Source organism: Salarias fasciatus, chromosome 13 (genome assembly GCF_902148845.1).
Source record: "Salarias fasciatus chromosome 13, fSalaFa1.1, whole genome shotgun sequence".
NCBI lineage: Eukaryota > Metazoa > Chordata > Actinopteri > Blenniiformes > Blenniidae > Salarias > Salarias fasciatus.
In genome coordinates, this window is record NC_043757.1 from 7,391,041 (window position 1) to 7,408,210 (window position 17,170).

General features: G+C 48.7%; 1 protein-coding gene across 3 annotated transcripts in view; it reads left to right on the top strand.

Annotated features, from left to right (window-relative positions):
* Positions 1–17,170, top strand: part of ide (insulin-degrading enzyme) — a 33,168-nt gene that overhangs the window by 4,074 nt on the left and 11,924 nt on the right. Inside the window, exons 4-25 of one of the 3 annotated variants that reach the window (XR_003932624.1) lie at positions 255–424; positions 1,383–1,505; positions 2,052–2,164; positions 2,386–2,548; positions 2,778–2,870; positions 2,963–3,054; positions 3,242–3,322; positions 3,828–3,931; positions 5,173–5,275; positions 5,359–5,481; positions 5,783–5,865; positions 6,397–6,541; positions 8,572–8,682; positions 9,032–9,152; positions 9,852–9,943; positions 10,681–10,792; positions 12,436–12,603; positions 12,771–13,043; positions 13,726–13,787; positions 14,925–14,997; positions 15,110–15,177; positions 15,268–15,469. Coding sequence is in view for 2 of the 3 variants with exons in the window: in XM_030106169.1 (XP_029962029.1) it covers positions 255–424; positions 1,383–1,505; positions 2,052–2,164; positions 2,386–2,548; positions 2,778–2,870; positions 2,963–3,054; positions 3,242–3,322; positions 3,828–3,931; positions 5,173–5,275; positions 5,359–5,481; positions 5,783–5,865; positions 6,397–6,541; positions 8,572–8,682; positions 9,032–9,152; positions 9,852–9,943; positions 10,681–10,792; positions 12,436–12,603; positions 12,771–13,043; positions 13,726–13,787; positions 14,925–14,997; positions 15,110–15,177; positions 15,268–15,363 (2,569 nt within the window). In the remaining variant the exon portion in view is untranslated. Of the gene's footprint in view, positions 1–254; positions 425–1,382; positions 1,506–2,051; positions 2,165–2,385; positions 2,549–2,777; positions 2,871–2,962; positions 3,055–3,241; positions 3,323–3,827; positions 3,932–5,172; positions 5,276–5,358; positions 5,482–5,782; positions 5,866–6,396; positions 6,542–7,141; positions 7,287–8,571; positions 8,683–9,031; positions 9,153–9,851; positions 9,944–10,680; positions 10,793–12,435; positions 12,604–12,770; positions 13,044–13,725; positions 13,788–14,924; positions 14,998–15,109; positions 15,178–15,267; positions 16,508–17,170 lie in introns of those variants that run through there. The other 2 variants (XM_030106169.1, XM_030106170.1) reach the window with 2 other exon arrangements.

Below are 17,170 nucleotides of genomic sequence, written 5' to 3' on the forward strand. Positions count from 1 at the left end.
GTAATGGTGCCTGTCCTTTGTAATAAGTCTGTAGTTAAATTGGCAGCTGCTGTGGCAGTTGAGTTTGCATGCCGTTTTGCATTTCACTCTGTGCATCCGCAGATGCTCCGACTGTGCTCAAATCCTCCTCTTCACGCTTTGACATCAAAGGTCCAGTGTGCCAGTAAAGAACAAAAGAGAGGGGTATAACCTTAGTGCGCGGCGAAATGAAAGCTCCTGTTCAACAGTATCGATCTGTGTTGCGATCTCTCTAGGTTCGCCCAGTTCTTCCTTTGCCCGCTGTTTGATGAGAGCTGCAAGGACCGGGAGGTGAACGCCGTGGACTCGGAGCACGAGAAGAACCTGATGAATGACGCCTGGAGGCTGTTTCAGCTCGAGAAGGCCACGGGGAACCCAAACCACCCCTTCAGTAAATTTGGAACAGGTAGCAACCCTGAGCAGTGTACAGTGAACACACATAAACCCTCTCACCAGCACTTCCAGATGTCTCCGAGCTTCCCAACAAGACTGAAACAAAAGGCTCTTTATCAGACTTCAGACGAGCCGTTCGTTTGAATGAGGCGTGCAGGGCGGGGCTATCTGAGGATCGAGAGAAACCGCTCGCTCCGTAGATAATGTGGTTTCCAGTTTGGATTACCCTATTCACGGAGGCTGGGATCTAATCATGTGCATTAAAGTTGCTTCTCGCTGCCGAGAATTCGATTTAAAGGAGTTCACAATTCAGTTATGCATTTATCTTCAACAGAGAGGTCGGTGCAGAAGCTGTAGTAACGGAAATCGTCTCAGAACGCAGAGAGCAGTTTATTGTGCCAGAGTGAGTCTTGGATCGTCTCCAGGCTCAAAATAGCCACCTGATGGCAGTCTTGATTTATATAATCTGTATTCCAGTTAAGAATAGAAGAGGATCAGGCAGAGCTGGGGGTCATGACTCTGAGCAGACGTCATTTTCACACCGTTCTCTGCAGCACAACCAACAAAAAAAAAACAAAAAAACCCACATCCTCTCGACTCTCATGAAATGCGATACATGTTGTCTTTGTAAATCCTCTCCATTCACAGATGGCAAGCAGCTTGTCGGTCGTGCACTGAGCTGTAATTTTCATGAGGATGTCGTACAACATGTTACAATAAAATGAGCTGCTCAATCTGTCATGCTGTGGAATTTCATGACTTTTAATCTACTTTCACATGCGTCAGTTCCTCATAATGTGCTGAACAAAGCAGACTCCGTTTCCTAAAGTCAATCAATCAATTTATTTTTGTATAGCCCAGTATCACAACAACAGTTGCCTCAGAGCTAAAGAAATAAAGCTAAAGAAATAAAAATGAACCTTATGGAAACAATACCTTTTTACATTTACATAATTTATTTTTCTCTCCAGGTAACAAGTTGACTCTTGAGACCAGACCCTCTAAAGACGGGATCGACGTCCGCCAGGAGCTGCTGAAGTTCCACTCCACGTACTACTCCTCTAACCTCATGGGGCTGTGCGTGCTGGGAAGAGGTGAAGCTAACACAAATACCACAGCCACGCTGTAATGTTGCAAAATCCTCACAGAGCTTTCGCCACACCTCAGTTATGAAACCTTTGCACCGTCAGCCGCCCGAGAGAGGAACCAACTGTCATGTATGACTCAGGCTCAAGGTGGATTTGTTATTACACTGTCATATCATATTTTGTTCGCTAATACCATGACTTAAAAAAGGCATCAACAAATGTGTTTGGAATGCTTTGTGATTCATTTCTAAAGATCATTTCAAGTACGCCTCTTTCATATGCAAATGTTTTCCCCTTCAGAGCTGGAGGTGCCGAGAGATTTACTAGCAGCTGTAGTTTTAACTGCATTCAGACCTTGTAATTGTTTCTAATGTGTTGATAGAAAAGTAACTTTTGCGTTTAAAGAGCGTAGTGCAAAAATCACCAAAGCATCCTGGAAGCTGTTTAAAAAGGTTTTCTGAACAACTTCATGTGGTTTCCTCTCAGCTGGGAGCAGCCTGTCTGACACCGAGTCTAATGGTGAATGTTTTCTGTTGTGCGTTTTATTCGCAGAGTCACTTGATGAGTTGACGTCCATGGTGGTGAAGCTGTTCGGAGAAGTGGAGAACAAGAACGTGCCTATCCCAGAATTCCCTGAGCACCCTTTCCAGGAAGAACATCTCAAAGTGAGCAGCTGAAATTTTAGGGCGTTTTTTTTTTTTTTTTTTTTTTTTTTTTCTACCAAGATCACCCTGCAGGTCCCTGTCATGTGATGATAGAAGATTTTTTATTTATTTTTTTAAGTTCATGCTTTGAAGTATGAAATGAAGGATGAATGCTCAGTGGAAACCAGTTCTCAGTTGATGTTTTTTCTAATGAAACGATCTTATTTTTCTTTTTGTCTCAGCAATTTTACAAAGTGGTTCCGATCAAAGACATCAGAAATCTGTACGTGACGTTCCCCATCCCAGACCTGCAGAAGTACTACAAGTCCAACCCGGGGCATTATCTGGGACACCTGATCGGTCACGAGGGGCCCGGCAGCTTGTTATCCGAGCTCAAATCAAAAGGTACGGAGACATTAAGTTACCTCACCCGCTGATCTCAAAACATGTTGCGTGACTTCAGAGCTGAGCTGCATTTCTTCCTGACAGGTCAAGCCACAAAAGGACCATTTTTCGATTTGAAAGCCTAAAATAAGAGCATAATGGGTTCCGATGCTCAGGGCGTGCCGTTAAAGGTTTAATTTTCCGTCATAAAATTAAATGAACATGCTTCTCCTCACCAATTATTTTCCAGGCTGGGTGAACACGCTGGTCGGGGGACAGAAAGAAGGCGCTCGAGGATTCATGTTCTTCATCATCAACGTGGACCTGACTGAGGAAGGCCTCTGTAAGTACGGCGCCGCGCTGCGGCCGGGTCGACGTCGCTGTGTTTTGCATGTCTCTGTCGTTATCGTAAATGAGATCCGTGCGTCACTGCAGTGCACGTGGAGGACATCATCTTCCACATGTTCCAGTACATCCAGAAGCTGCGGACCGAGGGGCCTCAGGAGTGGGTGTTCGATGAGTGCAAGGTAATTTCTACCCAGCCGCATCACTCCGAGGATTCGCCCTGCGAGCTGCAGAGGACTCCTGTTTTCATGATTCCTTCGATTTTCACTCTCTAGTTCAGAGAGTTGCAGATTGACTCGTATAGAGAAAACACTGTGTATGCCCCTTCACTCCCCCTGTCAAACCCTCCACTTCTGCCTGTTCCTGCAGGATTTAAACAAAGTGGCCTTCAGGTTTAAAGACAAGGAGCGACCCCGTGGCTACACCTCCAAAGTGGCAGGATTACTACATGTAGGTCCTCCGTCCGGCTCTCCGTCTGGGCCTTCTGTCATCATGAGTCTGTTTGCATAACTTCAGAACTGAGTTAGTGCTGTGTTGGCTAAATAAGAGAAGCTTTGGACCATTATAAGAGTGTGTAAGACCTGGTAAGAAGGTCGTCTGGTGTGAAAACAAGGGAAGTCTACGATGGAAGTTGGAAAGAGCAAAAAAAAAAAAAAAAAAGCAGTCAAACATATGAAGCGGTAGGAGGTATTTACGTTATATCCATACTTCAGGATGGAGTGTAATCCCTTTGAGTGTGTTGCAATTTCTCTAATCTTCCTGCGCTTGGTCTTCTTTTAGTCATTAAATGATGAATTTGGGATGTGTGCAGCCAAAAGATAAGCGCTTCAGCTATAAATGTTTTATCGTCACATCCCTCTCATAGTAGAAACTTACATAAATGTAGCATCGTGCAGGAATAGAAGTGGTGTTTTTTTTTTTTTTTTTGCTAATGTATCTGCTGTGCGTGCTGCAGTATTATCCTCTCGAAGAGGTTCTGGCAGCGGAGTACCTTCTGGAAGACTTCAGGCCCGACCTGATCGAGATGGTGCTGGATAAGCTGAGACCAGAACAAGTCAGGTGAGTGTCGGAAAGATCGGGACGAAACCGCTTTCAAAAGTGTTAATAAGAGCAGCAGTAAAGATATCAGTGTGGATTTATTTGATTCCATTCTGGCTCCATCTTATACAGGAAAAAGAACCTGTTTAATGGAGTTTGTAGGCAGCGGCGTTCACTTTCAGACGGACACTTTGAACGCAGAGCATGCATCACTCTTTACTGGTGTCGATGCTTTCAGATACTCGAGGAAACGCACGGCTCCTATGTTTGATATTTGGATGAAACATCTTTTCAATTTTCTCCCTTGAATGAGAAATGCCAGACAGCTTTATAGATTTGATTATCTCTGCCGCCTCAAAGAGGGTCCGTCTCTTATATCCGGAGATGGCTACGTGTGCTCAGGAATACATTATCAGGCTTTTGCACTCCGAGCTGGAGATTCCACAATCCTCACAGGATTTTTTGCATAAACAGAGAGAAATGATTTGAGCTCCTCCTGCGCCGTGGAAAATGATTTCCAATCAAATTATAATTGAGCTGGACAGAAGTGTTGTGTCAGTGGGTAGAACTGTGTGTTTTCTACATAAACACACTGTATCATGCAATGTGCTGCAGTTTACTTTAACTCTTTTTGGTGCAAGTTTTACAGATTTTTCCCAAAGTCGGAGTTTCAGGAGCAAAATACTGGAGGAACCGTGGTGACATTTTGTCCTGATTACTCTATTGTTACACTTTCCGGCCTCTTAACTTGACTGAAATAGCGAAACACTGAAAGCCTGGGTAGTTTTTCTGAGACGCGGCTGTAACTCGTCGGTCACAGGCGGAGGAGACGGCCGGCGCTTATTGGCCGACCCTGACGCTCTGCCTGCCAGCCCCCCTTCCTTTTACTGAAGTGGCTGCTTAATGCAGGCTTTTGCCGGCACCACTTTAAATTCATGACCAAACAGTCCTGAACGTATCCCTCCCTTTCCAGCAGGCCGCACTGTATCATTAAAGGGGCGGAAAAATAGGAACGGCTGCTGATCGGAAACGTTATCGCTACTCTGAGTCTTAATGTGTCATTGTTTAACGAAGAAAAATACACAAACATTTCCTTTGAAAGACACATTTCGAGCATTATAACAGCCTTGAAGGCCGCGGCAGATAGAATTTTAATCATCCAATTAGAAAATGTGTTCGTGGATTCACATCTTGTGGGGAAAATCGTCTTATCTTTTTCTGTTTTAAATTGGATTTGCCCTTTTTTTCCTCTCTCTCTGCAGGGTTGCAGTGGTGTCAAAATCCTTTGAAGGGAAGACGGACAAAACGGAGGAGTGGTACGGCACGCAGTACAGTCAGGAAGCCATCTCTGAAGAGACCATCCAGGTGAGCCACTGGTGGAAGCGCCTTCCTTTAATCTCAGTCAGACACCGATGATAAACATGTTTTTTTTTTTTTTTTCTTTCCAGAACTGGGCAAACGCAGACCTCAATGGCAAGTTTAAATTACCAATGAAGAATGAGTTCATCCCCACCAACTTTGAGATCTACCCCCTCGAGAAAGACGCTCCTGCAGTCCCCTCTTTAATCAAAGTGAGTGTTTCTGTCCCAGTTTATTTCATTTAAAAACACCCCGTCATGCTTTCATATGGAAATATGCTATTGTGACTGAGACATCAAGCGTTTAGTGAATTTGTAGCTGTCATGTCAAGATCAGAGGAGCCGAGTTATTAACAGCAAATATATTCCCTTCTCTTGATGCCCTTTCTGTCTTTCATCTCTATAAGCCGTATTAAACTGGCTCTGTTGGATAAGTTTGAGTGAACGTTCGCTGTCTGTGTCTCTGCCGGGGTTTTAATGGCCATATCTGAACTGGATTTCGTTTTCCTTCCAGGACACTGCTATGAGTAAGGTGTGGTTCAAGCAGGACGATAAGTTCTTCCTCCCGAAGGCCTGCCTGAACTTTGAGTTCTTCAGGTAAGTGGCGGCTCGTGGAGATCGGCTGCGGTCCGGCTTCATCTCCCGACGGCTCGGTCCTCCTCCGTTTGTCAACTCAGAGATCGTTGAATGCTTTCCATATTCTAATTAGGTGAACAAAGCAAACAAATGACTGAAATTGGCTTTTATTTCTAGAGGTATTGTTTCAGTGTTTGACCTGTAGAAAGTAGTGCTATCCACAGTGGAACATGTGACATTAACCAGCATTCAAACGCGACCAAACCCTGGACTGTCTTCAGTCTGTCTTTGGGTTTTCTAGCCAATCCCAGCTGGCGCTGGGTGAAAGGCAGGACACCAGTCGCACACACACACACATTCCCCCGTTTTGGAAGAATATTCAAACAACATCAGTGTTCTCACTTGTGCAGTTAAACAACAGAAGTGTTTAAAAAAAAAAAAGAAGCCTGTGCTTTCTATACCGTCGACTGGCGTGATGAGGAAATGTGGATGTGACCTGATCTTGTCGCTGTTTGTGTGCTCTGTGTGTGACGGCTGCCATTTTCTCTACAGCCCGTTTGCGTACGTGGACCCATTGCATTGTAACATGGCATATTTATACCTGGAGCTCCTCAAGGACTCCCTCAACGAGTATGCATATGCAGCCGAGCTAGCTGGCTTGAACTATGACCTCCAAAATACCATCTATGGGATGTATGTAAGTATTGAGAGTCCCTCTCGCCTCACCGCAGACCCTCACCCTGTATCACCCTCTGACCGGGGTCCCGCGGCTCAGCCGGGTCTCTGGTCCACACTGGAAGGTTTCTGTGACTCTCGATGGTCGAGTCGATAGTTCAGACGCTCACAGATCAGAGCCGCGTGCCGCAGCAGGCGGATTCTTTAGAATCGGACAGGATCAGACACCTTCCAGCCGCGGCCCGGCTGCTCTGTGTGCGTCCTCCTCTTCATCCTACATCGATCCCTCTCCCCCGGCTCATACTCCTCCTGCCGAACCCTCGGCGACCACCCGAGACTCGTCTCTTCCGCACATCAAACCGTCGCCTCTCCGTTTATAGCTCTCAGGCTGAACTTTCCACGATTTCAAAAGTTGAACCCGAGTAAACAGAGCGGTGGCATTCGTCCAGAGAAGCAGTCGATGCCGGTTGTTGCGAGGCAGAGAGCTGCTCGTGTGGCTGCATATACATACTCTTCCTGTCATTCTTCTCACGTTTTACTTTGTGACCGCCTCTCATCCTCCACCAACCATGTTTCTCCCCTTGTATTTTTTTTTCTTTTTGTTCTCTTTTCCCTCCATCAGTCGCTACCTTTACGCAGACCCCCTGCACTGCAACATGACCTACTTGTTACTCAGATTACTGAAGGATGATTTAAGAGAGTATACATATGCAGCCCGCCTGGCGGGGCTGTTCTATGGCGTAGCCTCAGGGATGAATGCCATCCTCGTAAGTAAGCTGCTCGAAGCAAAGTGGAAGGGTCCGACCGGAGTCTGTTAACAGCGTGACAATGCCTTGGTTTTGGTGTGAGGTGCTTTCCTGTCAGGGCTTTACGCTTTTCTGCAAACACCAGATCACCGACAGACGATTTGCAGTCCCAGATTCACTTTCAGACATCATCGAGGTGTTTTTTTATCTCACTGAAAGAGTCGTGCAGATTCTAAATGGAAGCGTCCGTCAGAAGAAACACGGATGTGGAGGATTCTAATCGGATCACGCCGATGAAAACACACAGAGGATGTTGAGAGTGGATCTGAATGCAAGAGGTGTGACTTGCTCAATCAGTGTTTATGGATAAGAATCATGCTTGCTCACATGCGAGGTCTGTACCGGCGGCGGCGGTTTGCTCTGTTCTTCCTTTCTTCCACACTAACTGCACCCTCTGTCGTGACCTACTGACCCAAATTCATTAGCTTCCCTCTCACCAGTCGACTCGTGACAGCGGCGCGTCCCCGGAGACGGCCGCTCGCCGCGCCGCTGCGCACCGGGCCGGAGGAAATAGGGTTGAGTCAGCGGGATCGACGCGCTCGGTCAAGGTTAATGACGTTAGGAGAGATTACTCTGAACAGATGTCAGCAGAGGGAAGAGGCGAGGAGCGGTGTGAGAGCAGCACTGCGCCGTGGGAGGATCTGCTGAATCATGAAGGGCCGGGAGGCGCGCATGACTTTGCAAAATGGAGTCTTTAAATAACCTTGACTGTTCTTTTCCGTTCTAAAAGCCTCATTTGCATAGAAAGGCCTCGTCGTCGGCCGCCCGGGCCCGTCGCTTCTCCCGGAGAGATTATAGCTCCATGTTTGCTCGGCATGAGACCAAATGAGGTTTCTGAAACAGGCTGATATTTGAAGATGGCTTCCAGCCCCGTTTTGTCCTCACATTTATGCCGCTGCACGTCGACAAAGATTGACAAAGGATTTGCGTGATATTTAAGCCGCTGCCGCTCAAATTACAGCCGTTTCCAAAAGCCCATAGCAATGTTTTGTTTGTGTACCGGTTTATCAGAGCATCTTAATGGTTAGTGATCTTTAATAATCGTTTTGAGGCGTGTGATATTTAGGAATATATCGCTGAAGAGAGATGTTTGTTTGACAAAACAGTCAGGCCTCGGTCATGTGATCACTGGTGAGCGAGAGCTAATGAATGCAGACCCTTCTGTTGGACGCCCGAACGAAGATTTTACTTTGTTTTTCTTCCCGTTTGTTGACGCCCCGCCTCTGCCGTCGCCGTTTGCTTGCAGCTGTCGGTCAAAGGTTACAACGACAAACAGCACATCCTGCTGAAGAAGATCATCGAGAAGATGGCGACCTTCGAGATAGACGAGAAGCGCTTCGACATCATCAAGGAAGCGGTAAGTCGAGGCGCGGGAAAGCGGTTTGAAGACTGCAGGCGTCTCAGACGTCTGTAAAGGATTCAGCTCTGCTTTTTAAAACGGTTTTGACGGGTACTGTCTTTTGCTGTTTCAATAATGAGAGGTGTTGGTAGGTGACAGTGGGAGTTGAATGAGGGTTTAAAGGTTTCTACAGTATGACTGAAGAGTGAGAAGAATCCACAGAATGTTTCCAGTTTAACAGAAGATGAAAGGATTCTGGGTTTATTGAGTCCCGCTGTGAGATTACCAAGGCTTTCCACCACTCCTACTGTATTCCTCTCCCTCTCCTGTGTTTGTACTGACTCTTCCTCCTATCTCTCCCTCGCAGTACATGAGGTCTTTGAATAACTTCCGAGCCGAGCAGCCTCACCAGCACGCCATGTACTACCTCCGTCTTCTAATGACCGAGGTGGCCTGGACCAAAGACGAGCTCAGGGAGGCTCTGGATGGTGAGACGCCGCTCTCTGAAGCTTATTACCCTTTTTTCCACTGCAGACTGAGCAGAATAGCTGCAGAGTCAGGCCCTGCTCCGGGCTACAACTGAGCCGGGATGGAGTGTTCTTTGTAGCAGTTCTGATGATACAGTCGCTGTATCGACTGCGATAAGAAGTTCCCCCGACCCGGTTTGCAGGTTTTAGGCTCACAGTTGATGGAGTTGGTCCTTCTCTGCTCTCACCGCGGGTCTTCTCTTCTCTTCCCCCTCTTAAATCCTGATTTGAATGTTGAGGCTGTTCTCCAGCAGACACCCCCCCCCCCCCCCCCCGAGCCGCGGCCTTTTTTTCCTCTCCGCAGGAGCCTGAAGGGCAGATTGTTATCTTTTTCCCTCAGAGTATCCTCAGATTCACAAGAGACTCAATTAACCTGCAGGGTCAGGGCCTGGAGCTCAGCCACTCCAGCCTTCAGGCTCCTCAGCTCTTATCCCCGTCTGGGCTCTGTGAAGCTCTGTGTCCCGTTTCCTGGTGCGATGGCGATGTGGTGAGAAAATGATAGCCGCGATGCTTTCCTTCAATCTGGGTCAGGCGGTGGAATAAACATGCTTTCTGTCTCTCAGTGTTTTATTTTTTCTGCAGTAATGTGCTGTATAATGAGGACGGGAGTCTCCGGACTTTGCTCTAACCGTCCTGCTGATTCCTGCTCCTCTGTTCCAGATGTGAGTCTGCCTCGCCTCAAGGCCTTCATCCCGCAGCTTTTATCACGGCTACATATCGAAGCCCTTCTTCATGGCAACATCACAAAAGAGGTTGGTCCAACTCGCCTTTCCCCCGATAACCTGTCTGGGTTTGAAATTAATTGTCCTTTTCTGCCGTAGAAGGACATTTAATTTTCACCCATGTCACATTTTTCCCAAGTGTATCAATGTGATATTAAGAAAAAAAAAAAAAAAAAAGAGGCGGTCCGGCCTGCGCTGCGTGAGCGGCGGCGGTGTTTGCTCCTCTGCTGAACGGCTGCAGATTGGTGTCAGACACTGCGACCGGGTCACGCTCTGTATGAGCTCCCAGCAGCCCCGGCGGCGGCATCACAGTCTGGCAGAGGGAGAATTGGACTCACCGGCTCGAGCAACGATCCGTCCTGCCATCATCGAGCCGCCGTGCAGGACGCCCGGCCGCGGCGTAATGAGGCTGCGTGATAGATTATAGCTCAGGCTGGAATATTGGGACCAGCAGTGATTGATTATTTGTGGAGTCGCCGTCCCTTTGGAAGCACTTAGGCAGACTGCGGTGCAGCGTCTCGCTCCTAAACCGAAATGCTCACAAACAAATGCATTTATTTTGTCTCTTTATTTTGACATTTGTCACATCAGACGAGCACGGATTGCATCGCACACTTTGTTTCCCGATTGTAGAAACTGACAGACTTTCAGAGCTGTGTCTGAACAGTGAGGCGTTCAGGTCCGAGCCCATCGCTGCGTGGCGTTTTCTTACGAGTGGAATTACTGCCGGAGTGACGTGCTTGTTTCTCCCTCCGTCTTCCCTCCAGTCCGCCCTCGGCATGATGCAGATGGTGGAGGACACGCTGATCGAGCACGCTCACACCAAGCCCCTCCTCCCGAGCCAGCTCATTCGCTACAGAGAGGTCCAGGTGCCAGACGGTGGGTCCTGCACGTCACGTCTCTCACACACACACACACACACACACACACATGCACCAGTTGAGCATTGTTAATCACCATGTGCCACTCAGGCCTGTCTCCACGGCAACCGCGCTCTCGTCATCAGTGACGCCAGTTTGCGTTTGTAAAGATCTGATTAAATTCAACACCCTGCGTTTACCTCAGAGGGAGAAAAAAGGTCAGTGAGGAGAAATGGATCTCATTGGAGACACACACACACACACACACACACACACACACACACACACACACACACACACTCTCGCACTGCCTTCCTGATTACATTAGAGAAAGTCAGGCCGTGCGGAGAAGAAAGCCAGAGCTTTGCGGGGCCACCTGGAGACATCCTGCCTCGCCGGGGGAGTTTTCCAGGCCGGGCTCCAGACTGTCAGTCAGCGCGACGCAGAACAGAACCGCGGCAGAACCGACAGGATGTAAACACACGTCTGGCTTCTGAAGCGAGCCGCCGTCCGCGACGCGCGTGACGCCCGGCGACGGCCGACAGCGGTTCAGTGAGCCGGGCCAGCAGCACGTGTGTCTGATGAAGGCTTCGTCCTGTCTCCTGAACAGCAGCAGAGGCAGAGCTCGGAGTCCTGCTGCTGGGCTTTGGAGCTGCACTTCACTGGGAGACTCGGTCGGCTCTGAGAAATGAATCCAATCGAGATACACGAGGCAGAAAGTCTCAGTCACCATTTAAATCTCACCTATTCAAAAATCGAAATTTGTTCGAATTTTTCTTTAATAATGGTTCACATTTACACGCCTGAGAGAATCCTGCAGAACCTTTTTAAACACATCCGGGGAAACAAAGGAGAGAAAAATCCCTTCTAGAGAACATTTAAAATAATGAGCTTGTCTGCTGAAAGGAGCCGAGTTTCCCTCCTGTCTGGTGAAATGTCCAACGCCTATTAGATATATTACATTGTAAAACTTTAGAGAAATAATTCCCATATAAAAACTAATGTTCACATGAAATGAACTGAGTCAGATGGTTAAACAGATCATGTGAAAAAGCCTTTTCTACTACATTTGAAAAGATCCGATCCCCGTAGCCGTATCACAGCAGAGATCTGGCTGAGGAGGAGTGGAAGGTGCAGGAAGTCTGCCCGTCCTCCGGCGTCGCCCTGCCCTCCGTCTGAACCCCACTCACCTGCAGCTCCGCGGCGCCGGCTGGACGACATGAAGCTGCTGGAAGCTCGCCGCTCACTGGATCTTTGCTTCATAGAAAGGATTCGACCCTAAAGCGCTGCGGCTGCTTGTTGCTCTCTGCCAGAGGCGCAGGAAGCAGATCACATCGACTCACGTCTGCAGTCCTGCATTTATTCACCGCTACTTTTTTTTTTTTTTTTTTTTTATTCAGCACACTTTCAATGTGATTTAATCCAGGACTCTGGCATTTAACAGGTTGACATTTCAGGAGTTGTATGAGGAGGAAGATATTCAGAAACTGAATAAACATCCCATGTTTTCTGCTTTCAAACTGATCACTTTCCAAGAAATGTCTGCAGTTTTTACATATTTGACTGTTTGACTCATTCGCTAAGAAACGTTTCGAAGACCGAGCATCACCATGCAAACATTTATCCAGTCATTTGTTTCTTCTCAACTTCCTCTCCTCTCAGGCGGCTGGTACGTTTACCAGCAGAGGAACGAGGTGCACAACAACTGCGGCATCGAGATCTACTACCAGACGGACATGCAGACGACCCACGACAACATGCTGCTGGAGCTGTTCTGCCAGATCATCTCCGAGCCCTGCTTCAACACGCTGAGAACCAAAGAGCAGCTGGGTGAGCGGCCAGCGCGGCGTTCTGAGGATGCCGAGTCACTCCTCGCCACGCCATGTTTCCAGCAGCGAAGGGAGGAGTGCTCTTCAGGAGGCTTCTGGGCCGTGAAGTTAACAGTTTGGAACGAAGTGTTCCGCAGCCTGACGGCTTCTCGTCTCCTCTCCCGACAGGCTACATCGTGTTCAGCGGGCCGCGGCGGGCCAACGGCGTCCAGGGCCTGCGCTTCATCATCCAGTCGGAGAAGGCGCCGCACTACCTGGAGAGCCGGGTGGAGGCCTTCCTGTGCACCATGGAGAAGGCGGTGGAGGACATGAGCGAGGAGGCCTTCCAGAAGCACATCCAGGCCCTGGCCATCCGCCGCCTGGACAAGCCCAAGAAGCTGTCGGCCGAGTGCGCCAAGTACTGGGGCGAGATCATCTCCCAGCAGTACAACTTCGACAGAGGTGAGGCGTCCGCACAGCGGGGGTTTCCAGTATTCCAGTAGGATGCTGCTTCGAGGACCGATTAGAGTCTGGAATAATCTGCGGCTGTGCCCCCCCCACCCGGCTCTCTAAGTGCTGTAATGGCTCCGATTCACCAGTAATCTGCCCAAAGCCCCGAGTGACGGGCTGCCAAGGGATCGGTACTGATACTCGGTGTTACAGGAGGACGGCGAGCACGCCGAAAACACACACACACACACACACACACACACACACACACACACACACAAACCACCCAGCCAACCCCCGGGGGGAGCAGCTGCCCTCTTATTATGGTTAGACCTCACAAAGTTTAGATTCCTGTAATGGATTCCTCAAGTCTGAGTATTTACAAGCAGCCTCAGAGTCCAGAAGCTGAGATTTGGCAGGTAAAGTTTTGCACACCCACACACACACACACACACCTTTCAGTTCCACTCCGATGCTGCAGCCACAACTTGGACCAAATTAGCTGACTAACTGTGCCGTGATGGATCACTCCTCAACTGAAACTGTCTTTCTGCACAGTCAGCACGAACGTGAAGAGCAGATGAGCGTTGGCGAGTCAGCCGGGGGCCGCCGGGGGACCGCCGGGGGGCCACCGGGGGGCCACCGGGGGGCCGCTGCTCCAGCCGCGCTGATGGCCGTCTCCTCTGTGTTGCAGATAACATTGAAGTGGCGTATCTGAAGACTCTCTCAAAGGAAAACATCATGCAGTTCTACAGAGTGAGTAGACAGAAGGTTTTATTGTTTTTTGCGTGTTAATGTGGAGGCCGAGCCGTCACACTAGAGACTGCGATGCTCCAGGATTTCACATTATTGGCCGAGCCGGGTCCAAAGAGACGAGTCGTCCAAGTTGTGAGAAACAGCTTTCGTCTGATTTGAGAAGTTTAGTTTGTGTTCAGGACTGTGAGATCCACTAATCTGATACAATATAGGACACTTAAGAACGACTCCCCGCAGTGCTTTTACTGGATAAACTGCCTGTTTTATTCGAACACTGTGACTTTATGAGGTTTATTTAACTTTAACCGCGGCGCTCTGCCGAGGCTGAGGCTGCAGACGTTACAGGAACCACGGAGGCTCCCGGGAGTCGGGTGCTGTGAAACACACTTCCTCTGTCTAATGAGAAATATGCTTCACACAGTCCGTCGTTAACAAGAAACCAATGTTTTTCTGCAGAAAAGGAATGAGGCATTTTATTTTTCTCAAAATTCAGAATGGGTAACACTTGGTGTGAAAACACAGATGAGAAGAATCGAAGCATTGATTGATTTTAAAAGATAAATCTTCTTTAGATTTAGATTTTTTTGTCTTTTAGAATCGCTGAAAAATTTGAGAAACATGGAGATTAAAGCTAATGATGGCTGTGGAGTCCACAGGTTCCTAGTGAACGTGTGTGTGTGTGTGTGTGTCCCGTTGCTATTCATAGCCGAGGTGACACTGACACAGGACGCTCGCAGCGTATCAGCTGGCGTCCCGACAGCCGGCAGCCCGTTTGGAGGGGATGAAGGCCCAAAGGCACTCGGGCGCAGGCTGAACTGGCGTGTCGGAGCCCGGCAGACGCCATTACAGCCCCGTGCAGCAGAAACCCAATGCATTTCTAATGTCGTATCAGCCGCCATCGCAGCAGCTCCTCCTCCTCCTCCTCCTCCCTCTTTTTCCTGGTGGTTCCCTTTCCTCCTCTTTCTCCCTGCAGACGCCCAAACCTCCAGTCTCAAACAATCCTCCGTCTCGAGACGGTGGTGAGGAGGATGAGGAGCCGAACCCGTCACACACCCAGCGGGACGCACAGCACCACGCTCTGCAGCCATGAGGGACTTCCTGTTAATAGTGTGTGTGTGTGTGTGTGTGTGTTTGCAGGAACGGCTGACAATCGAAGCGCCAAAGAGACACAAGGTGTCGGTGCACGTCCTGTCTAGAGAGATGGACTCCTGTGAGTAACACACACACACACACAAACACACACACACCCAGGTCAGGTTGACAAGCTGCATGGACTTCAGTCATTCACTGTGTGTGTGTGTGTGTGTGTGTGTGTGTTTCAGGTCCAGTGGTGGGAGAGTTCCCTGCTCAGAATGATGTCAACCTGGCGCCCGCCCCGTCGCTGCCTCAGGTAACGTCCAGCTCCCCGGAGCCGACGGTCTGTGTGTCAATGCCGTGCTGACGTGTGTGTGTGTGTGTGTGTGTGTGTTTCCCGCTGCAGCCGACGCTGGTTCAGGACATGACGGAGTTCAAGCGGAGTCTGCCGCTCTTCCCTCTGGTCAAACCGCACATCAACTTCATGGCGGCCAAACTGTGAGCACCACGGCGTCTGGCCCCTCCTCCTCCTCCTCCTCCTCCTCCTCCTCACATCAGGAAGACCTCCGTTCATCTGACTGAGCCTGCATGAGTGTGTGTGTGTGTGTGTGCGTGAGGATGCAAGTGTGTGCATGTGCGGCAGGCCAGAGCCACTAGAAGAAAAAAAAAAAAAAAAAAGAACGACTCACAGGTAGCGGCGGTGGAGTCTCACCTCATGGTAACTTGTCCCGACCCCCCCGACACCCCCCACCACCGCCACCGCCCCCAGCCCCCACGCTGACGTAGAGGAAGTAGAAAACCTCCCAGCAGGAGCTCCAGGGGTCGTTCAGTTCAGCTGCTTCAAACCGACAGCAGCGTCGTGAGGTAGCTCCGCCCAGGCTTCTTGGTTTTAATTAAAAAAATGTTTTTCTTTTTTTAACTGTCAGACCGAAGCCGAACTCTGCCGAAAATCCCCCGAAAAGATGACCCACGTGCAAATTTTTAGCGAGATTTCAGACGGAAGCCTTTTCTTTTTTTTGTTTTAAAGTCCTGGCATGTTGAGGAAGCGTTCTTGGAAAGCTGGTGGAACGTCGGGAGGCTCGGAGGAAGTGTTTTTAAATGGCTGGCCACAGAAGCGTGCTCATGAAAAGTTTCTTATTTTTAAGGTTTTGACTGCGTTTTATTCTCGGTTCAGACATCTCAGGGGTTCGTCCATGCTGATTTTCTCTTTCTTTTACATTTTCTGTGATTAGTCACTCTAATAAAAACACTTTTATTGTTCTGACATCTATATCTTAGTGTTTCATTCAGTTGACAGGGAAGCAATCCACACGCATGGCGTGACTCTGCAGAGTAGATGATGAAGAGGAGGAGGAGGAGGAGGAGCAGCAGCGGGTCCTGATTGGTGGGATCCGGCCTTTCACTCAGCGAAGCGGCGTTTTTATGTGATGTCAGAGAAAATCCAGCCTTTATTTCCCCCCCCCCCCAACCTCGTTCCTTTCCTCAATATATGCACTTCTCTCACGAAGCAATAATTTAACGCCGCGGACGGAGTGAGGCCCCGAGACCCAGGTGGAGTGAGGCGCGCTCTCAGGTGCTTCGTTTGGAGGAGAAAAGAAAAAAAAAAAAAAGACAAAGCTGCAGAGTTCAGACAGAAGCGTTGGTTCGGTCTCCTCTCAGGCTTCATCACTCACTCACTTTTTCTCAGTCATGAGGATCTGAAAATCATTTCACGTCGGGGGAATTAATTCAAACGAGACTGAACCTGTCCTGACCTGGAGCTCATCCAAACACAGTGAAGGGAAACACTGAGCATTTCTTTCACGCTTAAGGAGGAATTATTGAAAATATTTAGTGAAGAATGATTTTTAGACCTGAATGAATTGTAAATTCTATGTTTTAAATCATCTGTCAGCTGCAGACTTGGCTGATGTTTCTTTTTGAAAAATAGATCAAGGTATTAAGTCCAACCTTCAAAGCAGAAATATTACTTGGAGGGAGAACTTGAGCAATTAAAAATGTTCCCTTTAAAACCTGCCGAATGTTAAATCATTGAAAAATTATTTAGCAAGGTAAAAATGCTGCAGAATTGAAGGTGCCAGCAGACTCGGAAATGGAGTTGCTTTTAGAATTGTCATTGTGTAAACATCTTCATTCAGCTCAGGATGCTGCTGACTGAGGAGGGGGGGGTGGGCTCAAGTAGCCAGATGACCCAACCCCCTCCCTCCCGGGAATGATCGACGCCGCCGTACAGCTAAATGACTGCAATGTTTTTTTTTTTTAAGTTACCACAATCTGAATATTTCAAACATTGGAAGCATCCTCATGAT